Source organism: Mesoplodon bidens, assembly GCF_964165515.1.
Source record: "Mesoplodon bidens genome assembly, chromosome: 10".
In the NCBI taxonomy this organism is placed as follows: domain Eukaryota; kingdom Metazoa; phylum Chordata; class Mammalia; order Artiodactyla; family Ziphiidae; genus Mesoplodon; species Mesoplodon bidens.
This window is the reverse complement of record NC_138172.1, coordinates 72,913,519-72,930,982: the sequence shown is the minus strand read 5'-3', so window position 1 is coordinate 72,930,982 and position 17,464 is coordinate 72,913,519. Positions and strand designations below refer to the sequence as shown.

Here is a 17,464-nt window from a genome sequence, read left to right as displayed (position 1 = left end):
TGAATCTGCAGTTCCAAGTAATCTTTCCCATGATGTGGCAGAACATCACCCTTCTGCCCACATGGCCTGGAGTTCCCAGAGTTCTGAGTCATTCCTTGGGGGCACTTCTGTCTCTGTGTGTGACCATAGAAAAAAGAATAGGTGAACATACATCAAAATATCACTACGATTATCTCTGGGCAATGGGATCAGAGGAGGGAAGGAAAATTCCACTCAATAAAATGAAGAGGACTGGCTCTGGAGCCAGATTACGTGGATCTAAATCTAACTTCTACCTCATATGAGCTGTGTGATCCTGGGTAAGTTGTTTAATTTCTCTGGATCCCAGTTACCTGGAACAATAATATTATCTACCTGATGGGTAATAAGGTAATACATGTAAAGTATGTGTTTGCCTAGCACATAGTAAGCACTCAATAAATGTTAGTGTGTTTTAAGTGGTGGGATTATGGACAACTATTACCTTTTTAGAGTGAATTTTCATATATTTTTCTGATAAAAATTTACTGAATATAGCTTAAAAGCTATATAAATAAAATATAAATAAAAGCTATATAAATGCTGAATATATTTTACATAGTTATTCTTGTAATAGCCATAATCTCCCTTTAAAGCTGGGCACCACCTAAGTGTGGCAGCTGATCCTGGAGGAAATTGCATGTGGCTTGAAGGAATGGTGCTTCAACTGCACAAGAAGTATTTACCAAGTAACTGTTGATATCATTTGCTGTATGTCATCTACTTAGTAAGCATGGTTAAATCTTGAGTCTTATAATTTCAATACTAGGTCTTTAAAAATTATCAATTTTTTCTAAATTGAGACTTAAAAAATTCTGCTAAAATTTTTTTTCGAAACAAGCAAATTTCACAGCAACTAATTTGTCTTTAGGACTATTTTTGCTTTCTACTCTAATTAAGGCACAAATTATTGCTCCAGAACTCCTGTGGATGTCTCAAAATTTAGAGTAATTTTAAAAGGGTCTCATGGCCAGATAATGCTAGGAAGGGCTGATCTAGATGCACATTGGTCTCAAGATTTATTTCCTTATTGATCCCTGATTGCCCAACACACTCTGGGTGTAGAGGGAAGGACTTGTGGCTTAGCTTAGACCAGAGCATCACAGGGAAACAGTGCCACCATGTGGGGTCCAGTCTGTGCTGGAGGTGGGAATCAGCCCCTCCCTGGAGAAACTTTTTCTTTCTTTTCAGAAAGGCTGCAATTCTCTAATAATTCTCTTTCATTTTTAAGGCATTATGCATCCGACTATGGCAAGACCCATTTCAGTTGGCAGATCTCTTTGGTCAAAGCCTGGCCTGATTTCTACCCTGATGGGCATTCTGACCTCAACTCGATCTTGAACCAGAAGCCCAAATGTGCCTTTCTGGATGAGATGGCCAGATATGTCCCAGACTTTCTCTGATGACTCATTTGAGGGCCTTCCTTCACTCCCCAAACCCAGGTATTAACCTTCTAGAATCCAGCCACTACAGATTTTACAATATCAACATCACTTCCACATCTAGCAACAAAGAGGAACTACCTCTTGTTTATTGCATCTCCCTAGCACCTGGCGTGGTGCTTGGCATATGGTAGGTGCTTGGAAAATATTTGTAGAATAAATGAATGTGCCCCTGAGAAGAGTGCTCCAGCCTCTCCCATTCCCTTCTATAAGAGGGAAAGGAATGCCAAGAAGGAGGGGGCATTTGTAGGCCAAGTTCCCTTCCAGGAACAAATGGCTTACACAAAAGGGCTGAATTATCAATCATTTTAACAGGGTTCTTTACAGAGGAGTGGGCAAGAATAAGGGAACCAGTAAGGGAAGGGATCGTGATGCATCCAAAGACAGGGAGCTGTTAACACCCCCACAATTGAAAGAGCAGGGAGAAAGAATTGTGTTATTGGAACTGAGTGAGCACCAGAGCCATGGAAGAGGGACCACCAATAAGAGCTGTAGCTGCAGAGGAAAGCAGCCCCTGTTTAAACCACAGCAGATGTGGAGGGAGTAGGAGGAAGTAAAGACCCCAACTTATTTCTCCTCCTGGCCTCCAAACTCTTGCCAATATCTTCCCTTGACTCGACCCATCAGTAAGCCAGTAGGCTGGGAGCCTGGGTGATGCAGTCCAGAGGGGGTCAGTCTCCTTGGGACAGAGCAGGACTAAGCAGAAAGAGCATAGGTTGGTGGAGGGGGCAGGAGAGGAGAATAACCAGCACAGTGGTCAAGAATGTCAAAGGCAGCAGAAAAGCCAAGAAGGGGAGGACTAGGAGGAGGCCACTTGTGACTTCTAAGGATCAGATTCAAAGGCGCAGTTGAAGAACATGGACAGCAAAGCCATCTCTAAAATTTTTTTTAAATAAAAGAAATACAAGACACAGAAGCAAGAAGAACTACAATTCTGCAGCCTGTGGAAGGAAAACCACACTCACAGAAAGAGAGACAAAATGAAAAGGCAGAGGACTTTGTACCAGATGAAGGAACAAGATAAAACCCCAGAAAAACAACTAAATGAAGTGGAGATAGGCAACCATCCAGAAAATAATTCAGAATAATGATAGTGAAGGTGATCCAGGACCTCGGAAAAAGAATGGAGGCAAAGACAAAGAAGACGCAAGAGGGCTTCCCTGGTGGCACAGTGGTTGAGAGTCCGCCTGCCGATGCAGGGGACACGGGTTCATGCCCCGGTCTGGGAAGATCCCGCATGCCGCGGAGCAGCTGGGCCTGTGAGCCATGGCCTCTGACCCTGCGTGTCCAGAGCGTGTGCTCCGCAACGGGAGAGGCCACAACAGTGAGAGGCCTGCATACCACAAAAAAAAAAAAAAAAAAAAAAGATGCAAGAAATGTTTAAAGAAGACTTAGAGGAATTAAAGAACAAACACCTAGAAGAATTAAAGAACAAACAAACGGAGATGAACAGCACAATAACTGAAATGAAAAATACACTAGAAGGAATCAATAGCAGAATAACTGAGGCAGAAGAACGGATAAATGACCTGGAAGACAGAATGGTGGAATTCACTGCCACAGAACAGAATAAAGAAAAAAGAATGAAAAGAATTGAAGACAGCTTAAGAGACCTCTGGGACAACATTAAACCCAACAACATTCGCATTATAGGGGTCCCAGAAGGAGAAGAGAGAGAGAAAGGACCCGAGAAAATATTGAAGTGATTATAGTTGAAAAATTCCCCAACATGGGAAAGGAAATAGCCACCCAAGTCCAGGAAGCACAGAGAGTTCCAGGCAGGATAAACCCAAGGAGAAACATGCCAAGACACATAGTAATCAAACAGACAAAAATTAAAGACAAAGAGAAATTATTAAAAGCAACAAGGGAAAAATGACAAATAGCATACAAGGGAACTCCCATAAGGTTAACAGTTGATTTCTCAGCAGAAACTCTACAAGCCAGAAAGGAGTGGCATGATATTTTTAAAGCGATGAAAGGGAAAAATCTACAACAAAGATTATTCTACCTGGCAAGGATCTCATTCAGATTCGACAGAGAAATCAAAAGCTTTACAGACAAGCAAAAGCTAAGAGAATTCAGCACCACCAAACCAGCTCTACAACAAATGCTAAAGGAACTTCTCTGAGTGGGAAACATGGAGAAGGAAAGGAGCTACAAAAACAAACCCATAACAATTAAGAAAATGGTAATAGGAACATACATATCGATAATCACCTTAAATGTGAATGGATTAAATGCACCAACCAAGAGACACAGGCTCGCTGAATGGATACAAAAACAAGACCCATATATATGCTGTCTACAAGAGACCCACTTCAGACCTAGGAACACATACAGATTGAAAGTGAGGGGATGGAAAAAGATATTCCATGCAAATGGAAATCAAAAGAAGGCTGGAGTAGCAATACTCATATCAGATAAAATGGGCTTTAAAATAAAGAATGTTACAAGAGACAAGAAAGGACACTACATAATGATCAAGGGATCAATCCAAGAAGAAGATATGAAAATTATAAATATATATGCACCCAACATAGGAGCACCTCAATACATAAGGCAACTGCTAACAGCTATAAAAGAGGAAATCGACAGTAACACAATAATAGTGGGGGACTTTAATACCTCACTTACACCAATGGACAGATCATCCAAAGTGAAAATAAATAAGGAGACAGAAGCTTTAAATGACTCAACAGACCAGATAGATTTAATTGATATTTATAGGACATTCCATCCAAAAACAGCAGATTACACCTTCTTCTCAATCTTCAGGATAGATCACATCTTGGGTCACAAATCAAGCCTCGGTAAATTTAAGAAACCTGAAATCATATCAAGCATCTTTTCTGACCACAACACTATGAAATTAGAAATCAATTACAGGGAAAAAAAGGTAAAAAACACAAACACATGGAGGCTAAACAATACGTTACTAAATAACCAAGAGATCACTGAAGAAATCAAAGAGGAAATAAAAAAATACCTAGAGACAAATGACAATGAAAACACTACTATCCAAAACCTATGGGATGCAGCAAAAGCAGTTCTAAGAGGGAAGTTGATAGGAATATAAGCCTACCTAAGAAATAAGAACAATCTCAAATAAACAATCTAAACTTACACCTAAAGGAACTAGAGAAAGAATAACAAACAAACCCCAAAGTTAGTAAAAGGAAAAAAATCATAAAGATCAGAGAAGAAATAAATGAAATAGAAACAAATAAAACAATAGCAAAGATCAATAAAACTAAAAGCTGGTTCTTTGAGAAGATAAATAAAATTGATAAACTTTTAGCCAGACTCATCAAGAAAAAGAGGGAGAGGACTCAAATCAATAGAATTAGAAATGAAAAAGGAGAAGTTACAACAGACACCACAGAAATACAAAGCATCCTAAGAGACTACTACAAGGAACTCTATGGCAATAAAATGGGCAATCTGGAAGAAATGGACAAATTCTTAGAAAGGTATAACCCTCCAAGACTGAACAGGAAGAAATAGAAAATATGAACAGACCAATCACAAATAATGAAATTGAAACTGTGATTAAAAATCTTCCGACAAACAAATGTCCAGGACCAGATGGTTTCACAGGTTAATTCCATCAAACATTTAGAGAAGAGCTAACACCCATCCTTCTCAAACTCTTCCAGAAAATTGCAGAGGAAGGAACACTCTCAAACTCATTCTATGAGGCCACCATCACCCTGATCCCAAAACCAGACAAAGATACTACAAAAAAAAAAAAATTACAGACCAATATCACCGATGAATATCGATGCAAAACTCCTCAACAAGATACTAGCAAACAGAAATCCAACAGCACAAAAACGGGAATGAAGACGCAGACCTACTTGAGAATGGACTTGAGGATATGGGGAGGGGGAAGGGTGGGCTGTGACAAGGCGAAAGAGAGGCATGGACGTGTATACACTACCAAATGTAAGGTAGATAGCTAGTGGGAAGCAGCCGCAGAGCACAGGGAGATCAGCTCGGTGCTTTGTGACCGCCTGGAGGGGTGGGATGGGGAGGGTGGGAGGGAGGGAGATGCATGAGGGAAGGGATGTGGGAACAGATGTATATGTATGACTGATTCACTTTGTTATAAAGCAGAAACTAATTTAAAAAATAAATAAATAAACTTAAAAAAAAAAAAAATCCAACAGCACATTAAAAGGATCACACACCATGATCAAGTGGGATTTATCCCAGGGATGCAAGGATTCTTTAATATACGCAAATCAATCAATGTGATACACCATATTAACAAATTGAAGAAGAAAAAACATATGATTATCTCAATAGATACAGAAAAAGCTTTTGACAAAATTCAACACCGATTTTTGATGAAAAACTCTCCAGAAAGTGGGCATAGAGGGAACCTACCTCAACATAATAAAGGCCATATACGACAAACCCACAGCAAACATCATTCTCAATGGTGAAAAACTGAAAGCATTTCCTCTAAGATCAGGAACAAGACAAGGATGTCCACTCTCGCCACTATTATTCAACATAGTTTTGGAAATTTTAGCCACGGCAATCAGAGAAGAAAAAGAAATAAAAGGAATACAAATTGGAAAAGAAGAAATAAAACTGTCACTGCTTGCAGATGACATGATCCTATACATAGAGAAACCTAAATATGCCACAAGAAAACTACTAAAGCTAATCAATGAATCTGGTAAAGTTGCAGGATACAAAATTAATGCACAGAAATTTCTTGCATTCCTATACACTAATGATGAAAAATCTGAAAGAGAAATTAAGGAAATACTCCCATTTACCATGGCAACAAAAAGAATAAAATACCTAGGAATAAACCTACCTAGGGAGACAAAAGACCTGTAGGCAGAAAACTATAAGACACTGCTGAAAGAAATTAAAGATGATACCAACAGATGGAGAGATATACCATGTTCTTGGATTGGAAGAATCAATATTGTGAAAATGACAATATTACCCAAAGCAATCTATAGATTCATTGCAATCCCTATCAAATTACCAATGGCATTTTTTACAGAACTCGAACAAAAAGTCTTAAAATTTGTATGGAGACACAAAAGATCCCGAATAGCCAAAGCAGTCTTGAGGGAAAAAAACGGAGCTGGAGGAATCAGACTCCCTGACTTCAGACTATACTACAGAACTACAGTAATAAGACAATATGGTACTGGCACAAAAACAGAAATATAGATCAATGGAACAGGATAGAAAGCCCAGAGATAAACCCACACACTTACAGTCAACTAATCTATGACAAAAGAGGCAAGGATATACAATGGAGAAAAGACAGTCTCTTTAATAAGTGGTGCTGGGAAAACTGGACAGCTACGTGTAAAAGAATGAAATCAGAACATGCCCTAACACCATACACAAAAATAAACTCCAAGTGGATTAGAGACCTAAATGTAAGACCGGACACTATAAAACTCTTAGAAGAAAACATAGGAAGAACAGTCTTTGACATAAATCACAGCAAGATCTTTTTTGATCCACTTCCTAGAGTAATGGAAATAAAAACAAAAATAAATGAATGGGACCTAATAGAACTTAAAAGCTTTTGCACAGCAAAGGAAACCATAAACAAGACCAAAAGACAACCCTCAGAATGGGAGGAAATATTTGCAAATGAAGCAACGGACAAAGGATTAATCTGCAAAATATACAAGCAGTTCATGGAGCTCAATATCAAAAAACAAACAACCCAATCAAAAAATGGGTGGAAGACCTAAATAGACATTTCTCCAAAGAAGACATACAGATGGCCAAGAAGCACATGAAAATCTGCTCAACATGACTAATTATTAGAGAAATGCAAATCAAAACTACAGTGAGGTATCACCTCACACCAGTTAGAATGGACATCATCAGAAAATCTACAAACAATAAATGCTGGAGAGAGTGTGGAGAAAAGGGAATCTCTTGCACTGTTGGTAGGAATGTAAATTGATACAGCCACTATGGAGAACAGTATGGAGGTTCCTTAAAAAACTAAAAATAGAATTACCATATGATCCAGCAATCCCACTACTGGGCATATACCCAGAGAAAACCATAATTCAAAAAGACACATGCACCTCAGTGTTCATTGCAGCACTATTTACAATAGCCAGGTCATGGAAGCCACCTACATGCCCATCGACAGACGAATGGATAAAGAAGATGTGGTACATATATACGATGGAATATTACTCAGCCATAAGAAGGAACGAAATTGGGCCATTTGTGGCGACATGGATGGATCCAGAGACTGTCATACAGAGTGAAGTAAGTCAGAAAGAGAAAAACAAATTCCCTATATGTGGAAACTAGAAAAATGGTACAGATGAACTGGTTTGCAGGGCAGAAATAGAGACATAGATGTAGTGAACAAACGTATGGGCACTAAGGGGGGGAAGTGGCGGGGGGTGGTGGTGGGATGAACAGGGAGATTGGGATTGACATGTATACACTGATGTGTATAAAGTGGATGACTAATAAGAACCTACTGTATAAAAATAAATAAAATAAAATTCAAAAATTAAAAAAAAAAAGAAATACAAGATAATAAAAGAACACCAACTGAAGGGGCAGCAGAGACAAACGAGGGGTTTTCAGGACAGGTGAGACTGTGCCCATGTGAACACGGAGGAAAAAATGGCTCTGGGGTGGGAGGGTGGTAGAACTTAAGGATACTGGAAGAGAGAGGACATAGGTGAGAAAGCAAGTTCCTGGGGATTGTCAAAGGCAGGGAGGTGGGGAGAGAGAGACAGAAAGAGAGAGAGAGAGAGAGAGAGAGAGAGAGAGAGAGAGAGCAGTCATCTTAGAAAAGGAAAATGGAAATCTGGGATGGACATAGATAGGAGGAAGAAAGAAAGAATTTAGAGAAAAATATATTGAAGAGGGAGGAAAATAATGCCAGCTCCTTTTTTTGAGCACTTGACAATGTGCCACACACATTTACATACCCAGATAGTGAGGCCACCCGGAGAGTTAGGAAACCTGCCCAATAGCTAGTAAATAACAGAGCTGGGCTTACTCACCGTAAGAAGCAGAGCCTGTGTGCTTCACCCCTACTCTGTAGTTTCAATTTCTGTCCCACTCAGCCTACCAATCCTACACTCTGCCCCATGCTCAGGCTAGACATCTTCCCCTGCCCCTGCCAGATCTGGATCACCCCTGATCCAATCAAGTGGCAGGTGAGATTCCCTACACCTATGATGTCTTTCACCAGGTTCAGTGCCTGGGTCCCTTCTTCTAAGCTCCGGTGTTCTCAACCAGATCTTCCCTTTGGCTGGACATCCTGCCTCACTATGGCCCCTGGACAGGGGTTGAGATCTTTAGCTTAGAAAATATGAGATCTTAATAATGGGAGAATGGCCTCAGCTGGAAGTGGCAGAGAGTGACAATGCAAATACAAAGAGAGAGGTGGGAGCACGTCAAGTCTGTGAGGGATGAGAAGTGAGAGAGACTTTGGGGGTGAAAGGCAGGGGTTTGGATCCAGGAAGATGAGATCAAGCAAAAGCAGGACAGGACCAAAGAGGGAAGTGGGAAAAGGAAATCTTAAGTGGCTGCTTAGCAGCAGATGATGTTTGTAGGCTCTAATGTTTGTGGTTGGCGGTCCCAGCTAAGGGTGGAGTGGGTACCAAAAGTCACTCTCTCAAGCCCACTTCTCAGGCAGGGCTGGGCAGGGGATTTCCCAGGTTGGGCTGACGGTGTGCCTGGATAGAGTTTGAGTTGTTCCAGTTTTGAGAGGCTTATTTCCCTGCCAGTTGTTGGCAGCCACACCCTTCCCCATCCCAGGGCCTGTCTGGGTGCTGGCCATGGTCCTGACTGGACTCTTGTACTTCTCTGGCCGCCCAGGTTGGCGAGAGTGGGGATAACAAAGAATCTGAAAGAGGCTGAGGATGTTCACATATGTTGATCTTGATTTATTTCTAGGGAAGGAGGGGGAGGAGAGCGGTGTATTTGAGGATAGTGACGATTTGGAAGAGCTGCTCTAGGCAGTTTACTAGGAAACTTCCAGACATTCTGAAAAGGATTACCCAGCAGCTGTGAAGTCTTAGTCAAAGTTAGACATCAGGAGTATGTCAGGTGTCCAGTCATGCCTCTGGTTCTAGGGCTTCCCTCAGCAATGGTCACCGCTGTATCCAGGAACACTGAGGCTCCAAGAGACCTGAGTTCTCCAGCACATACATGGTAGTTGAATAAATGCATGCATCCGTGAATGATGGCGTTCAGCTGGACTGATGTAATAGAGAGGAAAAGATCTCTGTGCCCAAGTGTGAAGTGGCAGGTATCTTTGAACTCAGATTTAGCACAAGGAGAGGAAGGACCCTGTGCTTGGGAGTGGGGTGGTGCAGAAATGTTCCTATGCTCAGACATGAGAATTAGGGGATTGAACTACAAATGAGCACAAGCTAAGAGAAGAGAGAGTTTGATGTGCACATGCTGTGAATTCATATGCATGAATTGGCAAAGATTTCTTGGTGCCTGCCCTTTCCTATGAGGCTTAGAGGAATAAAAAATACGCTTTTCTCAGGTAGGAAGGATGTGAGAAGAAGAGGTCAGAATGGAGCACAAGTGGGCCAGAAAGTAAGATAAAGATTCATGGGATTTCTGAGTTCTGCTTCTGCCTAAGATACAGAAAGCTAGAAACATTTAAAATAGCACCAAAATCATGACATACTTAGATAGAAATTTAACAAAATATGTGCAAGATTTGTATGCTGAAAACTATAAAACATTGGTGAGAGAAACCATAGAAGAAATATGTCCATGGATTGGAAGACTCAATAGTGTTAAGGTGTCTAGTTCCCTCCAAATCGAGCTATAGATTCAGTGTAATCCCATCAAAAGCCTAGCAGGCTTTGGGGAGAGTGTAGGGGGGAGAAATTGACATACAGTGTCTAAAATTTAGATAGCAATGTTACTAGAACAGCTAAAACCATTTTGAAAAGGAACAATGTAGTTGGATTACTCACATCACCTGATTTCAAGACTTGTTATAAAGCTACAGAGAGTAGTCAAGATGGGGTGATATTGGTAAAAGGATAGACACATAGATCAATGGAACAGAGTAGACAGTCAAGAAGTAGACCTACATGTCAAGTGATCTTCAATAAAGATACTAAGGCAACTGAATGGAGAAACGGTAGTCTTCTAAACAACTGAGAAGGCTGGTACAGGCAGGACAGTGGACTGTCCTCTTGGAGGTCTGGGATCCGCTGCTGGGTTGCAGTCGTGGCTCCTCCTCTCCTCTCCTCCCCCACCCTACTCCCCCTCCTTGAATCATAAAGTCAGATCCCAGTCCTGCTGATTGCTCAACCTCCAGTAGCCAGTTCCTGTGGGCAGTGCCCGACGAGCCTGACCCTCTCCTTTCTGCAGTTCAAGGGAAAGACGAGATCTTGCACAAGGCACCCTGCGTCTGTCCTCCACAAGGGAAGGGTGACATGGAGCCTCTTGGGCTGCTCATCTTGCTCTTTGTCACAGGTAGGATTCCCTCCCTCCGCTGCCTCCTTTCCCTCTCCTTCCTTGAGTATATGGCAAGTGCATGGGTGGGTAGGGAGCACTGAGCCAAAGTGTGAAGATGGCTGAAATTCTCGGCATGTCCTGCACCCCCTCTTCTCACTGTGCCCCATATTCTTCATCATCTCCCTCTCTCCCCAGCATCAGATTCTTCATGTACACGGAAGTGTCAGAGGCTGGTGGATTCGGACACCTAGAAAGGGAAGGAGTTCTGATGGTGGCATCTCAGGCACTAGCTATTAGTTGGGGGAAGTTTTGGGGGGCACTGGTAAGAGCCCCTAAAATTATGAACCACTTAACTAGTCCCAGAAGAGTAGCAGCATGGGAGGGAGAAAAGAACCTGGTACTGGCAATCTGCATCTTTGGGGTGTCCCTCCCGTGCTCTGAAGGTCCTCTTGTCCTCAGCCCTGGATGGGAGGTGAAGGGGCTAAAGATTTTGTGATTGAGCTGGGGGGATTGGCACCCCAGGTTCTTGCACATGACGGCCTTTTCTCGTTGGGGAAGGGTGCCTCTTGCTCTCCCGGAGCGATAGACGTACCTGGGTGAGAGGAGAGACTGTTCCAATGGAGCTGGAGCTTCTTGGCTGGAGGTGGAGTAGGGGAAGGGGGATGCGTTGGCCTGCCCAAAGGCAGAGGGATGGTCTGGGTAGTATGGAGGGGGCACTGCTCACCAGGTCTCTCTGGTTACAAAAGACAGGTCACCAGCTCCCCAATCCTTTTTACAAGTTTCTGTCACCATGTGGTTGAAGATGTAGTTGAAGAGAGGGGAGGCTAAGGCAGAGGGCACTGGGCGATTCTCTTATAGCCCCTGCCCTGGCAATAGACTGGCACTCTAAGCCCACCCCAAGGAGGGTCCCTAAAATAGCAGCCTCATGTCTCTCCCAAAATAGTTCTGAGACGCATCCCTCTTGAAAGGGGAACAAAGGCACAGAAATAGGGAAGCTGGAAGCTAAAGGTCAGAAAGAGGAGAATGCAGTGCTGGTATGAGCGTGGGCAGCTGCAAAGTAAGCAAGGATGGTGGGCGTGGGGAGGGGGTGCCCAGCCCCACGTGGGACCAGGCCCAGGCCTGAGAGGGCCACTGGCCCTGCTCTCTTGAGATGGAGTGGGAGAGGGGAGGGCTTGATTTCATGTGACAGGAAGAACATGAGCGGACTAGGACTGGAGGGAACTTCAAGACCAAATGTCTCTGGAAATAGGCCCAGAGAGGGTCAGTTATTTCTCTAAAGATGTCCAGCAAGACCAATGGTGATAAAGCCAGATCCAGGACCCGGGTTTCCTGGTTTTCAGCTTCCTATAAACACATACCTGGGTTATGTCACCTTCTCCCAACCTGTGTAAAGGCCTGAGTTCCTTAAGTGCAGGATTTCTGTCTCTTCTGTTCATTGAACATAGTAGGTGTTCAATAAACACTTGGTAAGTGAATGAATGTCTCCTCCCCAGAGCTATCCCGAGCCCACAACACCACGGTGTTCCAGGGCATGGCAGGCCGGTCCCTGAGGGTCTCCTGCCCCTACAACTTCTTGAAGCACTGGGGGAGACGCAAAGCCTGGTGCCGCCAGCTGGGTGAAGAGGGCCTGTGTCAGCAGGTGGTCAGCACTCACCCCTCGTGGCTGCTGTCTTTCCTGAAGAGGTACAATGGGAGCACGGCCATCACGGACGATGCCCTGGGTGGCACACTCACCATTACGCTGAGGAATCTTCAAGCCCACGACGCTGGCCTCTATCAGTGCCAGAGTCTCCATGGTAGCGAGGCCGACACCCTCAGGAAGGTCCTGGTGGAGGTGCTGGCTGGTGAGTGGGCAGCTGACTGCAGCGTGGCCTGCCCTTGGGTCTGGGGTCGTCTTTAGTGTCTGAGCACAGGACCACCCTCAGGGCTTTCGGGGACCCTGGGAAATCCCACAGTGTGGATCTTGTCCCTCCCCACCCCACAACTCAGGGTCACCTCAGGGTCACTGTGGATGGTCGTGCAGGTTGCTAACTGCACAAGGGGTCACAGTCCACCCCTGCTGTCTCTCTCCAGGCTGTGCTCCCTGGTGGAGGACTGCATCACGTGCAGGAAGGGTACAGGTCTCTAATTTGCACAAGGCACCTTATGAGCTAGCTGTGCTCCTGCTTCCCCCAAACAGCGTTATCCACTTGGCATCTGGTTAGGACGTGAGCACTGAGGTGGTCCTTAAGGAGTAGGAGGATATTCATCTATTCCTTCACCCAACCACCCAATGGACCTACCAACATAGATTAAGCACCAACCTGGTACAGAGAAACAACCCTAGAAAGGAACACTGCTGTGACCCTGGGCAACGTGCTTCTCCTCTCTGGGCCTCCATTTCCCCATCTTTAAATGGAGGTGGTGGTGCCTGTGCTGCTGGCCCCACAGGGCTCCCATGAGACACAAATGACATGACAAAGTTAAAAGTGCTTGGGGGTGACAGTCGTTGCCCCAGCCTCCTGCTGCTAACTGCTTGGGATCCTCATTTTAGGCTTGACTAGGTGAGATGGGCAGTGGTGGGGTCCTTCTCATCCCTGAGCTTGCACAGGGGATGCCCTTCAGGAAAGCTTTCTGTCTGTGTCCCCAGAACGTGATTGTGTCCCAAAGGAGAACAGATCTGAGGTTACGTATCCCTTTTCTGACTCTCCCCTTGTCCAACTCCTCTCCCCAACATGGCCCCTCATCATGGAAATGAAGGTTGAAAGTAACATTTGTCTAAGGTGGGGAGGGTAGGGGACACTGCCTGCCTTAGACCCCAAACCCTACCTCCATGAGAGTAGGGGGCGAGGAGACACACAGATTTTCAGCCCTATCAGGGTCTAAGGCTCAGCTGACTCCCAAGAGGATAGCAGGAAAAGAATAACAACAACAACAACAACAACAACAACAATAACAATAATCCATAGCTGGTATAGGCAGCTTGACTGTTTACACAGGACTTTCAAAAACACCCATTATTTCGTTTGAGCTTCCTAAAGACCCTGTGTGATGGGAGGGTGGGAGTTGCAGTTACTGAGCTCCTGTGAGGGGATGGGCACTACACAGGATGCTTTCACTGTATCCTGCAACACTATTATTAAGAAGGTGTTCCTAATTGCCCCACTTTACAGGTGAGGAAACTGAGGCTCAGAGAGGTTAACAACTTGATCCACCCAGGGCCATGTCCCAGAGAGCCTCACCCCACCCAGAGAGGTTCTCCCCACTGTGGCATCAAGGAGGGGGGCTAGAAGCTCACAGGCTCTGTCTCCCACAGACCCCCTTAATTACCAGGACCCTGGAGATCTCTGGATCCCTGAGGAGTCTGAGAGCTTTGAGGATGCCCAGGTGGAGCACAGCATCTCCAGGTAAGGTGACAAGTCTTTCCTAAAATCCCTGGGCAGACCTCCACCCTGCAGAGCCAAGGCATGGGGTGGCAGCTGGGGGGTGGCATGTGCCAGGAGTACAAATTCCAAGGCAATTAGAACACTAAAGTGTCTGCATATGATCTTGTCTAAACACCCCTCCAACCAGCCAGCGTGTGTTGGTATGACTGTGCCAGTTGTTAAAATATTGCAAAACTTCCCTAACAGTTTGTAAGTAGCTGCTGCTCCAAGACTCCTGAACGGTCGGCCTCCCACCCCTTCCCCTGGCAGCCCTCAGACATCTCCACAATTCAGCAACAATGAAACTTTTAGTATTTTAGTACAAAACTGGTACCCTCAGACCCCTGCTTCCCTGATGGGACCAGAATCAGTTCCGACTGGTTCTTGATTGGTGTTTAAACACTGTGAGTATAACCATGAAGTGCACATGTGCACACAGACACACACACACACACCATACTACACCATCATGCAGAAAACTGCTCAGCAAGGGAGGTAATTGTTTAAAAGCAGTCAGCAGGCAGATCCATGCCTGGAACTCAGGTCTCCTAGCTACAGGCTCCCCCAAGCCCCGCAAAGCCTCATCCAGGGATGGTGCTGGATGGGGAGATATCCTCAGCCCCCGGAGCTCCTGGTGTCTCCCCATTCCTTCTATGAGGGCAGATTCCAGTCTGTGGGTCCCCTCATGGCCTCCCACATGTCCTCTTTTTTTCTCCAAGGAACCTTTCTGAAGAGAGCCCCTTCCCACCCATTTCCATCCTTTTCCTCCTGGCCTGCATCTTTCTCAGTAAGCTTCTGGCAGCCAGCGCTCTCTGGGTTGCAGCCTGGCATGGGCAGAAACGGAGGACACCCCATGCCAGGGGGCTGGACTGTGGCCATGACCCAGGTTACCAGCTCCAAACCTTGACAGGTGAGCTTGGCGAGCACAGTGGCGGCTGGGGGCTGGTGAGGTGGGGCTGAGAGGGGCCGAGTGAGTACTCTGTCTGTTGCAGAGCTGAGAGACACGTGAGAGGAGGACCCACGGTGGAGGAGAGGCCCAGGAGTGGTCTGCAAGGACCACCCCAGCCTGCTGCACACCCGCCCCTTGGCCACCAAGTCTCCTGGTTCTGCTTTCGCAAAAGGCCACTCTGCCTGTACCCTGCTTCTCCTGGCCCCTGGAAGCAGTGATTTGTGCATGTGTGTGTGTGCATGTGTGTGTGTGCGTGTGTGTGTGTGTGTGCATGGGAGGTGGGAAGGACATCTACCAACTTCTGGACATTGGACATTAAACACTCTCACAAATAAATCCAAGACTTCATGTTTAACCAATGGTTTAGGGCATCATGAAGGTCTTCTCTTTTGCTACAGGGCTAGGAGAGTGAATTCAGATGAGGAAAAGATAAAAGGTCTGGCTCCTTGGGGCCTAGGGTCTTAGGATGTCATGTCTCTCCATTCCCACAGGCTCCAAACTGGCCAATCGTTTTATTCTTCTCTCTCCCTCCCAGAGATCTGATTACCAAGCGCTGCCTCCTCCTGTGGAATTTCGCTAGCACCCTCTCCTCGCCTCCTCCTGCCTCCTGTCCATCAGTTCCCTAGGATGACTGCTGGGCCCCCTGCCCCAGGGCCCCTTCCTCCCTCCGCCGCCCTCAAGTCCATCCAATTCCCAGCTGACTCAAACCTCTAGCAAACCTAGAGGTCAGCTTTTATCATGTTACTCCGCCTCCGGAGAAATGGCAAGGGATTGGGTCGCAGAGTGCAGCGAGCCAGAGCTGGGGACTACTGGTGCAAGCCCCTTATCCTGTGGAAGGAAAACTGCGGCTCAAAAGGGAAAGGATTTACCCAAAGTCCCTCGCAGAGCCTGGAAATCCTACTTTCACTTGGCGTTCAAGGTGTCCTTCCCTCTAGCTCAATCCTACTCATTTATTTGTATATTTATTCAAGAAATATTTTCTGTGCCAGGTACTAGTCTAGGCATTGGAGACACAACAGTGAACAAAACAAGCAAAGATTTCTGCCCGCACAGAGCCATGTTCTAGTGGGAAGAGAGCAGACAAACAGAGTAAGTCAGTCAGTCAGATGGCTAGGAGTACGGGGAGTGCAGAAGGCACGGGGGATGATGCAGTTCTGAAGAGTACTCAGAAGGAACCACTTGAGAAACACTTTGAGGAAGCAAGGGGGGACGAGTATTTGGGGCACAGGGAACAGCCGAGGCAGCTCAGGGAACCTTATCTCTCTCTTCAACACACACATGCCACCTGAGGTGGAGTGAGGAGAGTGGGATGGAGACTACCCTGAGGGTGGGTTGCCCCGAAGAGGAGGAAACAAGTTGGCCACATCCTCAGGTTCTCTGTCCTGGGCCTCAGAGAGGTGGAAGCCCAGGAGCCCCTCTGGCCATGGCCACACGGGGCTGCGTTGCCCCCCAAGCTGGGGGTGGTTACCTGGGGTTTTGAATCACTGGGAAGGAGCCCCTGATGCAGTCCTGTGTTCCAGCCTCATGTCAAAACATCTCTCCCCTAATTGCAGTCCTGCCCCAGCCCCGCCTCACCCACTCCCTGCTTAGGCTGCTCCGCTGTCTCTGTCCCCAGCTCCAGGACTCTGGTCCAGTCTGTGTTTCCCTGGTGTCCCTGACTCAGCGGCACATGAAACTTCCCCATCGGGTCCTGGGGCAGTCGTCTCCTTCCTGCAGACACAGGCACAGTCTAGGAGCCAAGGCTGAACAGATCCCAAACTGAGCCCCCTGCAGCTCCCTCGCTCCCGCCCCGTCTGGGCACCGAGGGTGATGAGATGGAAGGGGAGGCTCCAGGATGTGCCTGGTGGTGGAGTGCCGCTGGAACTTTCCTCCCCTTGGGAGCTCAGCCTTTTCTCCTGCCTGCTGTGCCATGTCAGAGACATCTACCCTGGGATTCGGACTGCCATCGGGATCCCCTGCCTCGGACTCTCTGGAGTGCACACTGAACAGAAGGGCTTTTCCAATTTCAAGTTTGCCTCCTACTAAGAAAACTTAAGCAAATTCCTTAACTCCTCTGAGCCTCAGGGTCCTCGCATGTGAAAACAAACAAAAAACCCAACACCAAACCAAACCAAAACAACCCTACTTTGGTGGGTTTTTATGTGATTGAAAGGAATAACATTAAAGTCCTGGCCAGATGTCTGGCACAT

At 45.9% G+C, this 17,464-nt stretch overlaps 1 protein-coding gene across 1 annotated transcript; it reads left to right on the top strand.

Annotated features, from left to right (window-relative positions):
* Positions 1-10,900: 10,900 nt before the first annotated feature.
* LOC308624442 (triggering receptor expressed on myeloid cells 2-like) lies at positions 10,901-15,527 on the top strand (the record flags this gene model as incomplete). The annotated part of the gene is made up of 5 exons (XM_081247650.1): positions 10,901-10,940; positions 12,416-12,766; positions 14,218-14,308; positions 15,046-15,236; positions 15,319-15,527. 5 exons carry the CDS (start codon positions 10,901-10,903, stop codon positions 15,333-15,335), a joined length of 690 nt encoding a protein of 229 aa, XP_081103776.1. The 3' UTR covers positions 15,336-15,527.
* Positions 15,528-17,464: the final 1,937 nt, after the last annotated feature.